This window comes from Hydra vulgaris, chromosome 15 (assembly GCF_038396675.1).
Source record: "Hydra vulgaris chromosome 15, alternate assembly HydraT2T_AEP".
NCBI classification, from domain to species: Eukaryota; Metazoa; Cnidaria; class Hydrozoa; order Anthoathecata; family Hydridae; genus Hydra; species Hydra vulgaris.
The window spans coordinates 27,917,501-27,935,553 of record NC_088934.1 but is presented as its reverse complement, the minus strand read 5'-3'; the positions used below and the strand labels follow the sequence as shown (position 1 = coordinate 27,935,553).

Genomic DNA, 18,053 nt, shown 5'->3' with positions numbered 1-18,053 from the left:
TCATCAAAATGTCTCGCATATTTGGATTCTTAACCTTAAAAGTTGGTTTTATTTTCTCCTTACTGTAAATAGTAACAGCCTCTAATTTTAATAAATCGTAATTTGATCTAAAATCTTTTAACTTGAATTTCAGAGTAGCAAATAACGTGGCTGCTTCGTATAGATCTATGTACTTTTTTTCTAAGTTTTTTGAAGCATAATTTACATTCGTTAAGATGTGATACATAATGACGCAAATAAAAACAAATTCAAAGTTTTTATTTTGTCCCTTAATTTTAGAGCTTCAGTTTGTTCTACTCTTTACGAATATTTTAAAGAAATTTCAGTTAAAGTTTTAACTATATCTAAAAAGCGTAACTTCATAGCTAATAAAGAATTAATTCTTGAAGATCATCTTGTTGGGTTTAATTTTTTTAATGTTACTTCCGACTCCCCGCTAAAATTTGATATCAAATCCCATCTTTTAATACTCTTGCCAAAAAAAGTAAATTTCTTGTAAAATTATAAAAAAATTGTTTACTTCTCTACAACCAGAAACAGCGTCATTTATAACCAGGTTTAAATTGTGACTCGCACAATGAACATATTGTGCAGATGTGCAGATATTATTAATTTTTCTGAACTCCGTTATAAATGCCGCTCATCATATTAGCTCCGTCATATCCTTGACCACGGCACTTTTTTAAATTTATTCCTTTATTTTTAAGCAATAACAACATTTGATTGGTTAAACCTATTGCCGAATGATCCTTTATTTCGTAAAAACCCAAAAATGTTTCTTTAATCTCTATTTGACAAGGTTGAGTGTCCTGTATGCAAATTATGTGAACGTATCGCAGAATTAAATTTAATTGTTCTTTTCTAGATACGTCTTGAGTTGTGTCAACTATAATAAAAAAAAAGACAGATTTATTTATTTCCAATGTTTTTTCTAAATTTTGGCTTAAACATTGAACCACTTCATTTTGGATAGGTGGACTAAGATATCTTATAGTGCCTTTAGGCGGCTTATTGAATACTTGTTTCATTGTATCATCGTACTTTGACAGCAAATAAACATGAGACAAAAAATTGCCATTGTAAATTTTATCTGCCAACACTTCACTATGACCTCAAAATGCAAGTGAGTTTTTTGTTAACATTAAGGTGATGTTAAATAACCTTTCTAATACCATCTTCCAAAATGAAGCTTTATGACGAATTAATGTCTCTGTATCCTCATTAAGTGTTCTGTTTTGCTTTCAATGATCGTACACTTGATATGTTTCAATGTTTTAGGCTATTAGCATGACTTTTTATTTTTTTACTTTGCCCTTAGCCAGTCTCGAACTCCCGAACGCCATTGGTTATTTTTATCATTTGAAAATAACCAACATGGTTCACAATATGCTGAGTCCAGAATTTTGGAATAACAGAGCCAAAATCGCTGTGTTCGATCAAATTTATATGCACAATAATAATAATTTGTGGAAAAATGTCTACAATTTTGTGAAGGATCTTTTTTAAATGGTCCTTTTGGTTTACATTTTTCAGAGGAAATAATAATTCTTTTTGTGCTATCATCAAGAAATTTTCCTTTAAAATATCCCATATCTGTTGTTAATGTATTTAATTCCTGAAATATATTCGGTTCTGGATCTGTTTCTTCAACTTGCATTGCAGTGGTAAGATTGTTAGGATTTGCGAAAAAATCTGCATTACTTTTATAACGAGCTTCATTATGATCTTTCGAAATTTCATTGTGTTCTAAGTTAATTGAAACAGATAACATTTCTTCTTGTTGGGTTGCTTGAGAAGTACTAGTAATGACATTGATATTTTTATCTGCAGCTACTTTACTAGGTTTCTGTTCTACCGATGAAAAAAATAAGGACATCTTTTTATTGTTTTTACGTAATCTATCGCCAGCCTCCTTTTTTAATTTCCTTTTTCTGGCTCCACTCATATAAGTTCTTTTTAAGTCCATGCTATTGTAAGAAAAATATTTTATTAGAACAATTATATTAATGTATTAACCCTATAGATATAAATATATTTGAATAAATAATAGACTTAATTTGTATTTATACTTTAGTTCGTATTTTTAATCCACCCTTTTAATTTTATATCAAATATGTACACATAATTTGTGTTTCTTTGTTAATTCGTACTATCCTCGTACTATAACAAAACCTATTGCGTACTCAACACAAAAACATGGTTCTACCTGTATCGCATTTATATACATTTTTTAATTTATTAATTCAAAATGTCAGTAATTAATTTATATAGGAAATTTTAAATCGCTAGAATAAAATTCCAAGATTTTTTTAACAAGCAATTAAAAAATATTACCAATATTATAAATATAACTAGTTTATTACCTATTAGCTAAACATTTTGATAACTCAACTTATTGCAATGAAAATTATAATTATATGATTTTACTGCTGTGCATGAATGCATAAAAAACGAAAAGCACTTACCTTTTAAATGTAATAATATTTAATAATTTATATTTAATTTTCCACTTCAAAATCACCTACAGTGTTGGCCAAAAAGATCCGACCACTAAGGTTTTTAGACAGAAACGTAATATCACTTCAATTTAATGATAATATGATTGAATTAAACGCAACAAACAACATTCACATAAGTCAATGACACACTTTCGAAGAAACCAACAAGTAGTTCACATCAGAAAAGAGTTTTTAGTACCTTGAATGTCTTCCTCCGGTTTTGAGGACAGCATCTATTCTTCGAAGCATAGAGGCGACAAGAGAGTCACAGTAATCAGGCCTTATTTTTTGGGACCACGCCTCCAGTAGCCTCCTTCAAAGTTGTCGCCGAATTCGAGTTTGCTTTTGCCACTTTTGCTTTCAATTTTACCTAGCAATTTTCAATCGGGTTTAGATCCGGTGACGAGCCAGGCCACGAAGTAAGAACGTTGATGGAATTCTCTTGAAACCATGTCTTGACGATCTTTGCCTAATGACATGGCGCGCCGACACAGTTGTGAGTTCTGAGCCAAATAGAAACATTTTCCTTTATTATTTGTACATAATTAACGGCTTTAATAGTTTCACCTGGCGGCACGAGATGGATTCCCGCTCGACCTCTGGCAACAATTGCTCCCCAAATCATAATTGCAGGGCAATGTTTTACCGCTGGAGCAACATAACGGGCATTGTATTGTGTGTTTGGTGGCCGTCGAACATTCACTTTATGCATAGCAAATTGTTTCACCTGCAATTCGTCTGAGAACATGACATGTCGCCACATTGCCACGGTCCAATTTTTATGTGCTTTACAATATTTGAGGCGGTCACGAATATTTTTCTGAGATCGTCTGAGTCGTGGTTTTAATGCAGCGCGATAGGATCAAAGACTGAAATTGTCCGCAAGACGTCGCCGAACGGTGCGAGAGCTCACATTCACATCAGGAGGCAGTTCATTGAGAATTTATGAAGATGATGCCAGTGGGTCCTTCGTGGCTGCACGGCGGATCATAGAGTCAGTTTTTGATGTGGTACATCTCGGTCTGCCACTCGATCTTCCAGCAGCGCTGGTGGCTGTTGACTTGATGTGCTGAATGACGTCGTGAACAGTTGTCTTAAGCATTTGAAACTTAATTCTCCAATAGAACTTTTATTGAAACGAAACCTATAATAGAATTTCTATTGAAACTAAATTCTACAATAGAGTTCCTATTATAGAAAAATAATGTTTTTCATTTACGAATACGTAAAAAATCTCCACGGGGCTCTCCCGCCTTGCGGGGTTGTGCTCCCCCCTACTTACGCTACTGTATATATAGGGGAGAGTGGGGCTATCTATCTATCTCTCTCTCTCTATATATATAAATATAATTATATATATATATAATATACATATATATATTATATATATTATATATATATATATATATATATATATATATATATATATATATATATATATATATATATATATAATTATATTTAATAGAACAGTATATTTAAACCAATAAAACGAATAAAAACTTTTTGTAAGGAATTGTAAGTTCATGTCTGTTGGTAACCATCACCCATTAAATATAAATGTCATTTTTCAAAAGCCCATTTTGAATCGTATTTGATCACCGGGGTTGGGGTTGTGCACTTTAAAAATACTTAAGTAAAAAGTAAAAGTAACAAAGTAAAAAGACTGCTAAATGTAAAAAGGTTTTTAAATCATCTCGGAATAAAACTTGATATTGATTTAATCCATCAACCTAAACATTATTATAACAGACTGGCAGATTTACAATTTACAGACTGGCAGTTTTTCATTGATGAAAATGTTTATCTGCTATTCTAATTCGATTTGGTATGAACCCTTGCCCTGCTACACTAAATTAACGTTTGCAGGTTGCAATAGCTGGCAAGGCAATCTTTAGTTCAAAAAAGACAATTTTCAACCGTGGAGTTATAAAGGTCATCAAGTGATGAATTGATGTATGTTTAAATAAATGTTATCAGCAGCATGCTGCAGTAGTACTAGTGTCAAGTGACAATCTAAATTGAAAAAAATCGTTTTCAATTTCAATCATGATTACTTTATCTGCTGAATTTACTCTTGTGCTGTCATGGTTTTTAGCTAGCTACTGCTGTCTTTATTAATTCTCTAGGAATTCCAGACCAATTCTTTTTTGTTCATTGTTTTTGATTGTTTATTGCGATGTGTGTTTAAGTTGCGTATCTTGCATTTTGTATTTGCAGCTTTGCGTCATGATGCAATGCTTGAATCTAACGTCAAGCGGTACCGGTGTCAGTATCGTAAAATTTTATGTATTATACGATTCATTTAAACCGATAAAGTTCAAACACTTTTATACTTTTTAATGAAAGTAACTCGTTACAAAGTAAAAAAGTAAGCCTGAAAAGTAACGAAAATAAAAGTACTACGTTATAAATGGAACTCGTTACATGCAAAAGTACTGCAAAAAGCAACGAAGTAATGTAGTAATATCCCAAACCTGTTATAATGTAATATCCACACCCTATTGATCACTGATGATTTGTGAAATTAGCAGTTCCATAAAAAGTTACTTTCATTTAATTTATATGTATATTTTTACACAAACATGTATGTTTGTGTGTTAATATATATATATATATATATATATATATATATATATATATATATATATATATATATATATATATATATATATATATATATATGTATATATATATATATATATGTATATATATGTATATATATGTATATATATGTATATATATATATATATATATATATATATATATATATATATATAAAATATATATATATACAGTACTGTGCAAATTTACAGTACTGTGCAATTTTAATATATTCAAAATAAAACGTCAAACAAAATGAAATTTAAACAAAAATATGGGTACAAACATATTTTTTATTAAATTGTGTAATATAATACTAGTTTTATTAAAAATATTTTAATTTAAATATATAGAGAGACTTAATTAGTATTTAGTGTGACCACCTTTATTTACAATAACATCTTGGAGTCTTTTATTTATACTTTTATACAGATTTTCAGTAAATGTGATAGAGATATTATACCGTTCTTCTTTTAGATAAGTCCAAAGCTCATTTACATTCTTTGGCAACCTTCCCATCTTCTTTCTGTCTAAGTAGTCCCAAACATCGATTATATTGAAATCAGGGCTCTGAGGAGGTCAAGGCATGGTTTGAAGCGCTCACTCCTCTTCCAGATTTGACAAATAATTTAAACTAATTTGCAAGTATGTTTGGAATCGTTATCCTGTTGTAGGATAAAATAGTCCTGATCAGTTGTTGTCCAGAAGGCACAGCATGATTATGTAAAATATTTTTATATTTTTCACCTGTAAGCTTTTCTGTTATTCTAACAATATCCCCTGCCCCTGTTATTGAAATACACCCCCAAACTTGAATATTCCCTCCACCATGTTTGATAGTTGATCCTAGACATGGCTCCCTTAATGCCTTTCCCTTTCTTCACTTAACATACTGACGTCTATTTGTCCTAAATATTTGAAATTTAGATTCGTCTGTAAACAATACCTAGTTCCATTGATTTTTCTGAAACTCTTTGTGCTCTTTGGCGAACTTTAATCTTTTTTCTTTATTACCTTTACATAGTAAAGGTTTTTTAATAGCTACACAGCATTTTAATCCAGATTTTATTAAAGATCGTCGCACAGTAGACGCATGTACTAAAGTTTGAGCAGCCGTGGCGCAGTGGTCAGAGTTCTGGCCCAGAACCCAGAGGTCCTAGGTTTGACGCCAGCTCTAGCCCAACAAGCGACATTGGTACGAAAGGAGGCGTGAACTTCCTGTTAAATGCTCTCCCGCGGTGCTCTGTGATATGCTCGGTGATTCTGCCGTAATTAGGTAGCATGTTACCAAACAATGCTTGGAAAAGTAGTAATAAAAGTTTTGGTAACAATAAATGACATTTTTCTATAAGAAAACATTTCTATATAAGAAAGCCCAATAGCATATAAATTTAGCATATAGATATGGTACAGCGTTTTAATTTATAATGTAGTAGCATGCTTCTTGTAATGAAGTATAACATAACCTTGTAATGAAATATAACATAACATAACATCTCATGGTAGAACGGTAACATACTTCCTTTGCCATTTCACGGTAGTGTTAGTTGCTGACTTATTGAAAAGTCACATTGTGATATATAATTTGCAGTTTTCATCTAAACTTGGTTTTCTGTTTCTTCATTAACTTTTAATCTAGCTAGATATTAACTAAATGTAATCTATATAAAATAAGTATATTATTATAAAAATATTCAATTCAATAAATTTATTCGTTTATTTTTCTGTTTGACAATTATGATGATTAAGCTTTACGTTTTAAGATAAAAATATTATGTTATATACTATATCAGATTAAATGATTTCGGTGAATTTAACTTTAATGTTCTAGTTAAAAATAGTACTGTAACTGGAATCTTTTAGACCTTCAGAGGTTTTATATTAGGGCTTTTTTCTTTACTTCAAAGAAAAAAAAACTAAGTAAAAATATATATTTAGTAAAGTTAACAACCCACAATATGGATCAGTTAAGAATAATTTTAAAACATTGTAATGTTATTTAATGTTCATATGTACTTATCAAGTTTTTATTTTTTTTATCCTTAATTGGTTAAGAATTATACAACTTTAACAATTTAATTAAAAGTAAACTGATTCTACTTGAAACCTTTAATATGATATAGTGTAAAATTCTCCTATAAATGTTCTACTATTTCTATGAAACCTAGTAAAATAAACCTTGTCTATTAAAAAAATTATTCGCATGTAGTACGAATATTTACGTGTTGGGGGTTGTTGCGTATCATTAATGGTAAAACCCCTTTACCTTATTTACTAAGCTTTTAAGGTTTCATGATACCACAATCAATAATGATCTGTTTTATTGGTCGCTCTTTTTTCTTTTTACATATTATCTTGCAGAAGGATTGGCAATTTTAGATTCTGCTACTTTTCTTATGAGACATATCTCAATAGTGTATATATAATTTATTTTAAAAGCGGAATAAGATCGTCATTTTGGTGAACTTTTGACAATTTTGAGTGCCGAATCTAAATTAAAAAAAAAATTAAATACTAAAAAAAAAAAAAAACGAAAAAAAAAACCAACAACAAAAACTAACAAAATTTTAACCATTATTTTTGTCTTACACACTTGCGTATTTAAATATCTATTCAAATTACTAGATCTATTTGTAGTAAATGCAGTAATTAAGGAATAATAAAATAAATAAAATACAAAAGTCTCCAGTATAAATACAGTATGATTCTTTTATCTAAATTCTTTTAGTGTTTTTTTTTATATCAACTCTATATCTATAATAATTCTCCATAAGTATATAAATTTATCTATAATTTGAAATTCATTCGTTAAACTTAAGGAAAACAATAAGTTGGGGTAATTTATGACACACTCTGAATAATCCATATTTAACAAAATTTTACCTGATAACATAAACTATTTCTAGGGTATTTTAACAGTTAAAAACTGTTTGTAACAGTTTTCTTTAACTAAACAATGTTATGAACTCTTACTCCGTATTTTCAAAATACACATTTCGAAATATATTTAACACAATTTTTTTTTTGATTTCAAGCATTTTTCATTACTTAGGTATCTGATGAAATCTTGAAATTATTTTGAAGATCTTCGTAAATTATATTATTATAGCTTTTTAATGCTTACAAACTAGAGTGCTGATCTCCAAAGATGATCTTCATTAGGATTCTTCATTTTGAAGCCATAACCTATAAGTACAAAAGTGGGAAGAAAAGATTTCAAAAAAAAACAATTAAAAATATCCTGTTAATGGTATGTTATAACATTCAAAGAAAACTCGAACTTTACGTCATTATTATCGAGCAAAATTAATCATTACAACAAAGTGAACTATGAATTGTGGCACATGATTATGATTAAATTTTAAAAACCATATACAAAACAAAACTTTATTATAAAGAAATACATACCTTGATTAATATTTTAACTACATTTTTATTTTATACTGTCGAAAATGATAAATTTTTTAATAAATCATAATACAACATTTCAACTGACGCAAAAAAATCCATTCAGTAAATGAATCTATTAACTATTTCTCTTAACTTATTATTTTTGTTATTTTCTTCTGACAAAATAAAGTATTATTAAATCATAAAAAAATATATTGTTTTTTTTCTCATAATTTGAAATTTTATAGTCAACTTTTTTTTTAATTTAACGCCCATGCTTCCACACTTATGTAGTATGAACAAGCTTACATAATATCACTTAATTATCTAAACATGACATCATTGAAGCTCTTTTTTACAACCCCTTACCAAATTTATTACAACCTCTTAACAAATATATGTTGTCTTTCTTGAATAAACAAATATATATGTTCACTTTCTTGAATAAAACCTACCATCATATAAATTCCATCAAACTCTTTGGAGTTCTTTCAGTGAACACAGCTATTAAACAAAGAATATATTCTTTAAACAGTTCTTCATTGAAAGTACACTATTTTTATTCTTACCAAATGACAATCTTTGAGGAAACGTGTTATTTTCAACACACTGGCACATTAAAAGTGTGTTGAAAATAATTGTGCCAACAAATAATAAAAAATATTTGTGGAGCAGAAATAAAAATCCAAGAAAAATTTACAGTAAAATATTAAGCAACCATAAATAGAACATTAAAAAAAAAACTTAAAATAAAAACTTAAAAAAATTAGTAAACATCTCTAGTAAACACGGTTTTTTATGCAAAAAGCAACTGTCCAACATTTTGTGTGATAAAATCAAAAAGACAAATGCACTTTGTTAAAAATATATTTAACCTGTCGAGTATTCTACAGTTCATCCAATGTTTTTAAGTCTTATTGTTGAAAAGCTTTTTGAAAATTATTTATAGCATCTTTTCTGAAATAAATGGATGTGTTAAACACTGGCTTACTGGAATCCTTTTCGAAGGATCCAAACTTAACATGCGATCCAATAAATCTCGAAGCTGACCAACTTTACGTTTCATATCTTCATTAAGCTTTTGCTTTCCAACCAACATATCCATTAAGTCTTTTGTAGCAGATGTATAGTTTATGAATGTAACTTTGTCCTAATTCACAAATAAGACAGTATTAAAAATAAAAAAACTAGATAAAATTTTTTGGCAATGCTAACTATCTCTTAATTATATACCAATGGTCATGTAAACCAAACAATTGTTTTACAAGAATAAAATAATAAGTGTTTATAATGTTTTAACATTAACAACACGTAACAACAATGATTTAATTTGCAAAATCAGGATTTACAAAGTGTGTGTGTGTATATCTTAATATATATATATATATATATATATATATATATATATATATATATATATATATATATATATATATATATATATATATATATATATATATATATATATATATATATATATAAAGAGAGAGAGAGTTTAATGTACTTTTTTTCAGTATTAGACTACGCCTAAACTTCACATAGGTTAAAAATCAAAGAAGTGTACATTACACATTACAAGGGAAAATTATGTGTATTACACATTGTGGGAAAAACCTGATTTTAATAAACAGGTTTTAAATTACACGCTACCACTCCAGCTCTAATCGGCATTTTCTATTAGTCTATGGCATATGTATTACACTAATTATCTACATTTTCCATTATTCTATAACATAGGATTTCACACCTTTCATGTTTTCTTTTGCTTGACTAACAAATAAAATTAAAAAATTTTTTCACTATATATCAAATAGTTTTGGTATTTAACAGTTTTATACTTGAAAATGTATATTGTATAATCAAAACATGTTGTTGAAACTGAAACAAATTGTTATATTTATTAGACTTTTTAAGAAATTTGTGCTATTACACACACACATATATAATCAATATAATATATATTTATATATATTATATGAACAATATATATATATAAATAAATACATATGTATGTATTTATGTGCATATATATATATACATATATATATATATATATATATATATATATATATATATATATATATATATATATATATATATATATATATATATATATATATATACAATATTATATTAATAATATATACATTTAAATCTATTTTATAAAATTTTTATAAAAGAAAATATCATGCGTATATATAATCAAAAATCGATTAAAGCTATGAAGGAAAGAGTACAAAATTGAGTTTTATGGCTGATGCTGATGCATCGGTATCAACTTGCATCAATTGCCAATTAAAAGTTATCATTGGTGCACCCCAAATTTCAAAGTTTGCATTTTAGTGGTAAATTATGAAATAATAATGATATTTTTTATCCCCACATTCAATAAAAGTAAAAAAGAATATTAAAGATTATGATATTTTTTATCCCCACATTCAATAAAAGTAAAAAAGAATATTAAAGATTATGTTTTTGTTAAATTATGTATTGTTTTTGTTAAATTATGTATTGTCTGGTTGTCAAAAGACAACCAGACAATACACAATTTAACAAAAACAATGTATCTAGTAACAAAACTAATAGTTCACTTAAACTTATATGAAAGCAAAATTCAAAACTTTTCCATGCGTGCCATATCAACAGCAAAGTTAGCTAGCAAATGGAAATTTCAAAAATAATAATTTCTTAAATGTCAGAATGTTCAATACACTTTTTAAAAATTGAAAAACTCAAAATTCAGGAAAAGTGTTTATTGAAAACAATTAAACATCAAATCAAAAAATGTGTTTTTTGTGTACCATTAGAAATATTAAATCATAGATGTAAAGAACATTATTTTTTGACTGATAAGCTTACAAACTTGAGGTGAAGCTTATAAATCCTAAATTTCTTACCATCCTCTTCAGAGACGGATATTACTAAAAATTAAGTTAGTTGGTATATGGCTTACTTTTCATGAAAATAAACTCAGTAACAGCAAAAATACTTTTCATAAATAATATTACTTCCAGTTAACATTGTAGTTTACATTGCCAAAAAAAATTTGTTATCATGTTAGATTGAATTGATTTTTCTCACAGTTATTTTATCTGTAGCTAATTTATTACAAAATTTATCGTTGTTTCATTTACCTGCATTTTTCTTATTTTAAATAATTTATTTCTTATTTCTTATTTATATTACTATACAAATGCAATGTAAATATTTAAATTTTTCAGTCATTAAAATTTAATATTAAAATAAAAATTAAAAAATACTGACCTTCTGAGTTATTTTGTCTACTTCAATATACATAAAATTGAAATTTTCATCAAAATGTTTATCTCGAAACATTGCTTTTTTAATAAGTTTATTTGGCATTCTCCCTTTAACATCCATCATAAGTTTTAACATTTCATTGTTTGTTTTCCCAGCAAATAATATCTTTCCTGTATAAAGTTCATATAAAGTACATGCAACTGACCACAGATCAATCATAGTATCATAGGGACGTCCAATTACTAAAGCAAAAAACAGTTATTAAATTAAAGTAAACTGTAAAAAAGAATTTTATACCACATGTTGAAAAAATTGATACATTAAATATAATGGACCTTCATTGTAATCATGTTAAAAAGTAAACTTTTATATGTAAAAATTAGCAAATAAAAAGAAATTGTTTATATAGTATGACCAAGTCAAAATAATAAATAATTTTTTAAACTCATGCCTTTGAAACTTTTTATTTTAAAGATAAATTGAGGAAATAAGCATGAAAAAAAAGCATCCAAAAAATAAGCATGCTTGTTCAAACTAATTTTAAAATTATTTGACTTGATCATATTTACTAGATTGTCGAAAATAGAATTAAAAGCAACAGAATCAACTAACTTATTTCAGGAGCTCTATAAAATCTGCTAACTAAATATGGTGTAATATTGTTTTCACTTATAGTAGATGCTGATCCAAAATCGCAAAGCTTCAGAACAAGTTTTGATTCATTAACCTAAAAAAATTTTTTTTTTACATTTTTGCGAGCTAATTTCCTAAAAAAAAACCAACCATGTCCTCGATCCAGGATTTTCTGTTTAAAAAGTTCCCTAAATAAAAGCGCTCAAGTTGGACAAATTTTGAACCTAACCCTACATGTCACAAATTTAAACTTATTTAGGTCTAACCGAATCTGTGGCTTTTAAAAGAATGAACTAAAAAATAATTCACCACACTAATTCAATGACACTAGAAAAATATAAAATTTAATGCTTCAACAAGGTTGTTTAGCAATATTTGAGTTAATAGTTAGCAAGAATAAGTTGTAACAATAACAAAAAAATCCAAAACTGTAATAACCCTCCAAGCCAAAAGGAGGGAATACAATAGAAATAAAATCAAAATGCAACATAGCAACATATAAACTTAAAATCCTTGATCCAGAGACAAAAGTATAAACTTAAAAAAATAGTCTTAACTTATATATATATATATATATATATATATATATATATATATATATATATATATATATATATATATATATATATATATATATATATATATATATATTTATATATATCAGGGATGTTGAGTCCCAAAAAGGACTCCGGATTTGAAAGTCACAAAAAGATTTCTTTATCCTAGTTTTTGGTATCCAGGAGCTCTAAAAATATAAATAAGTTTATGGACTACTAATAGAAAAAAAATTAAGAATTTTAGGTTAGAGGAACAATCGTTTTTTGAGCCTGGAGTCCTTAGGTATAATGGCGGCAAGGACTCCGGGACTCCAAGACTCCGGGCTCAAAAGCAATAAGTTTCAAGTCATTAAATCTCATGAATTTTTTTTATTATAGCAGATAAAAAATCAACTAACATGTTTAGAGCTTCTGGACACAACAGACTCGGAAAAAGTAGAGATGTAAAGCCAGAGTCCTTTTTGGACTCCGCATCCCTGATATATATATATATATATATATATATATATATATATATATATATATATATATATATATATATATATATATATATATATATATACAGTGCGTTTCATAATTCACAGTCACTTTCATGAATACATGTAATATATAATTGTAGAGTACAGTACATTATACATTAAATGGATCAACTTGCAATCCATTCTTTTCAATACACAGATGGAGAGAAAGTCTACGGAAAGTGCGGTTATTAATGGAATGTAACACAAATACAAGCATGTCAGCAAATGCTTGTAGAATCACTGTTTTCAATTCTTCTTTGGTTTTCATCTTCTCCCTCACAATTTTTGGTTTTAACATCCTCCACAGAGATGTTTTTAACATCCTTTTTGAGAGGGTTTTAACATCCTCCACAGAGATCGGTCCAAATTTACCTACCTAGCGATCTGCAAAATTTTGATTCAGAAATTTCCTCGTTTTTAAAACGAGACTCAATTGTATATTTGCTCTAGTCAGCCATCTCGAAATAATTGAATAAAGGAGAAATCAATCAATAAATAAATTAATTTAAATATATATATATATATTGTAAATAAATTAAGAAAAAAATATTGCCCAAATTAATACATAAATAAATGCAGCAATTTATGAATATGAATTTATGAACATAGATTGCTGAAAGTGACTGTGAATTTTGAAATGCACTGTATGTGTGTGTGTGTGTGTATGTGTGTGTATGTGTGTGTGTGTGTGTATATATATATAAACATATATATGTACATACATATATATATATATATATATATATATATATATATATATATATATATATATATATATATATATATATATATATATATATATATATATATATAAGCATGAACAAAAAAATTATAACAGGTATACTCACAAATAGCTTCAAATACAATGACACAATGTAAGATTTCATTTTCTTTTAATAAAAAATCCATAAAGATTTTTCAAATAATTAGCAAATGAAATAATTTAAGCCAAAGTATTGTGTAATTAGAGACACTTATAGAATTCAAGTCTAAGTAGGATAATTACTTAACACAAACCAGGAGTTAATTGTTGCAAATAATAACAGTTATTATTATATAAGTAAAATAGTTAAATTAAAAAAAAGTACAAATTAAATAAGTAATAAAAAAATTAATAATAACAATAATAACTAATTTATAGATAAAATAAGAAAAAATAAATAAATTAAAGTTAATAATGAGTAAATAACTTTAAATTTCATAAAAACAAATGCTTAAACAAATTTTTTATTATAAAATCATCATATAAAAAACTTTAACTACCAATATATTATCAGGTTTAATATCAGCATGTATGATCCCACATTTTCTTTGCAACCGCAATGCAAGTAAAAGTTGTTGAGCATATGATCGTACAGCTTTAATGTGTAGACCCACATTATTACCATATTTCTTCAGTACTTCTCTAAGATTCATGCTGCAATTTTAAAAAGTAATAAGAATTAATGGTTATGTTCATAACAATTTTATCTTAGAAGCTTTTTCACAACAGTTAGCATTTATTACATTCATAAAAAATATGTTTATTTATAAAAAATAACAAAATTTAAAAATTTGTCATGGTTTTGTTGAATATTTTAAATAATAAAACAAGTTATAAAAAAATTTTCATATATTTAAATAAAAAAAATTACCAAGGAACAAATTCATTGAAATATCAAAACAACAAATAAACAAAAAAGAAACATGAAATAACCTAAGACTCTCTAAAACTAAACACAGATGTTGCTTGTGATAAAAATGTCTGAACATCTGTAAGCAATGGTATTTGTCTTCTGGATCAGCAGAATTAAGTCGCTCTAAAATTTTCATCTCCTGACGACCTTGTTTGTTCCTAAAATAATTCAAATTTTTAAAACTGTAACGCTCAAAACAAAAACTTTTAGAACTTTTTAAAACAGAAGAGTTGGACATTTGGAGTAACATTATTGACGCTCTTGAAATATTTTTTATAAATAAAATTTTCTCTCTGCAGCTTATGTTTTTGATTAACAAACTGAATCAGAAAGAGTATTCTTGAATTAAAACAAGTATTTTCAGCTGCTGGACTATTAGTAATAAAAATTCTATCAACAATGATTGTTGATCTGCCTGGCTCTTTGTGCTCCCTAAAATATCTTTTTAGTTAAGAAAACAAATAAAACAATAGTTTTTAGACATTGATTTATTAAAATTCATTCTTAAGGAAGGGAAATAAAAATATATTATCATTTCAAATAAAATTAATACTTTTTTAAATTTACCATTCTTTTATCATTTGCCATAGTAATCATTTTTATATATTTTTTTAAACTTTAAATAATTAAATTTACTGTTTTTATTGTCATTTAACATAAATTAATTTTTTTCTCGACATTTGTATAAAGGAATTAAAATACATATCTTTTATCATTATTTCTTAAAAATTACTCATTTTAGTGGCTTCGCAAAGAATGATTTTTTATTTTTAAAAAGTTATTAACAAACAAAAAAATTACTTGTTGCAAAGAAAAAAACTTAAGTTAATTAATTTATCAGCGCTTTTTTTTTGACAATTTAGGTTTCCAATTATCGTTTATTAAAAAACACATACTGTTGCGCATTCACTTGCCTGACAAAAAAGTTAAACGTACACTTTATGAATATTTTTGATGCAGTATTACAAGTTATAACATTTTTTTTTTACAGTTTACAAGGAATTTAACTTTTTGTAAAATATAGAAAATAAGGAAGAAAAACCAAAAAAAAAATTTTAATTTGAGTAACTTTTCTATTCAAAATTCTTTCTTAATTATGAGAAAATTTCTGTTTTTACCTTTTGATATCACACAATCTGTTATTTATATAAAGCTGATGTAACTATTATAAAACATTATTTTTCTAAACTATTATTTTTTGCAAAATAAATCTTATAAATATAAACAAAGACATTGCAAGAGCTATTTTGCTTCAAGCGTAAAAACTCAAGCAAAAAAAATTAATAATTATATCCATAAAAGAAGTTTTTTTATTATTATTATAAAAAAATAAACTCTATATAAGATTTTGTTTAAGTTATTTTGTTAAAGTTTGTAATAATGTTTTTTCGTATTTTTTGGTAAAATGAAAAAACATTTTGTTATAAAATCATTATAACAAAACAAACAAATAAAATTTACAATATCAAAAGTGGAGCTTATATAAAATAAAATTTAACATGTACTATTTTTTTAGCATATAATGTTTTGTTTTGTTTTTAAATTGGGTAATTATTTTTCTTATTATTGGTTAGGAGAAATTGCTTAAATAAATATTCTTGCTCTTGCAAGATGATAAATTAAAAATTACTTACTGCTTACGTAAAATGACTTAGGGCGTATGTAAATGGCACACAGTTTACACTTTAAAACAAAGCCTGTAATAGTATTGCTGTAATTTTAATAATTTATTTTGCTGAAATGTCAGAAATAAATTATGCTAAAAATTTAAAGAAATAAATTATTAAAAACATTTCTCATTAAATATGAATGTTTAAATAATTTATTTTTGCATAGATATTTATTGCATAAGACATGAATTTATTTAAAACAATGAAAAACACTTCAAGATAAAAGAGATTAAAAAATTAAAGTAAAATATTAAAATTAATTACATCACTTCATTACTCCTAATAATCTTGATTGCAACTTCTTGATTATTTTTCATAGAATCCCGTGCACGCACTACATTGCTAAATACACCTTGCCCTGTATATCCATACACACTGTAACGCTTATCTAAAATCTCTCCAATACGAGTTTCTAAAAATAAAACGTACTATTTATTTGTATGGTGAAAATTCTGAAGCAGTAAACCTTTAAATTAAAACAAAAATATACAAATAAAACAAAAATATAAAAACAAAAAAATTATAAGACAATTTCTAATTTATTAATTAGAAGATTTTTTAAAGGCTTTTATGTTTTTTAAAAACCATTAAAATCAAATGTGCTGTTTACAGTTACAGTGTTGTTTAAATGTATTCGCGTTATGGACTTAATACTTTATATTTCTCTATAAAGTTTAGCTTTTAATTCAAGTATACTTGTACAACCTTTCTCTAATTGGTGTTGTTAGTCCTTGGCTACTTTTTCTTATTGAATCCAGAACTTTCTTTTGTGTTTTAAAATTTTTACTTCTTTTACTTAAAAATTTTACTTTTGCATTTTAAAAATTTTATTTCAGTTGATTTTGTTTACAAGAGTTATTTTTGTTTCTTTGTAAGCTTTAGAAATAAATTTTGTGTTTTAATGTCACTGCTTAAATTATTTTTTATGGCAGCCACAGATTAGCATTGTCAACCCTTTCAACAACTGACAAACTATTTTGAACAAACCAACTCACTAGAATTCAATCAAAGAGTATTTGTTAAAAAAGCGGTACAAAGTGAAAAAAAAATTCAAAAATTAAAACTATATTTGACAAGTATTTCTGTGTCCCAGCAACTTCAGATCCTGTCGAGCAAATCTTTTCTCAGAGTAGGTTGATAATGCACCCTCATAGAGATCGTATGTCTGATTCATTGCTTGAAACTTTAATGTTTCTTAAGTGAAACAAAGACTTATATAGTATTAGTTAATGCTTATGACTTA

At 26.5% G+C, this 18,053-nt stretch overlaps 1 protein-coding gene across 3 annotated transcripts in view; it reads right to left on the bottom strand.

Moving 5' to 3' along the window:
* LOC100207058 (serine/threonine-protein kinase PRP4 homolog) overlaps positions 1-18,053 on the bottom strand; it is a 42,639-nt gene that overhangs the window by 3,148 nt on the left and 21,438 nt on the right. The window contains exons 5-15 of one of the 3 annotated variants that reach the window (XR_010643992.1): positions 17,075-17,222; positions 15,161-15,298; positions 14,728-14,881; positions 12,366-12,480; positions 11,757-11,995; positions 9,368-9,642; positions 8,948-8,996; positions 8,227-8,288; positions 7,369-7,592; positions 2,466-3,642; positions 1,855-1,967 (exon numbers count right to left, since the gene is read on the bottom strand). Coding sequence is in view for 1 of the 3 variants with exons in the window: in XM_065819053.1 (XP_065675125.1) it covers positions 9,436-9,642; positions 11,757-11,995; positions 12,366-12,480; positions 14,728-14,881; positions 15,161-15,298; positions 17,075-17,222 (1,001 nt within the window). In the remaining 2 variants the exon portion in view is untranslated. Of the gene's footprint in view, positions 1-1,854; positions 1,968-2,465; positions 3,643-7,368; positions 7,593-8,226; positions 8,289-8,947; positions 8,997-9,343; positions 9,643-11,756; positions 11,996-12,365; positions 12,481-14,727; positions 14,882-15,160; positions 15,299-17,074; positions 17,223-18,053 lie in introns of those variants that run through there. The other 2 variants (XR_010643991.1, XM_065819053.1) reach the window with 2 other exon arrangements.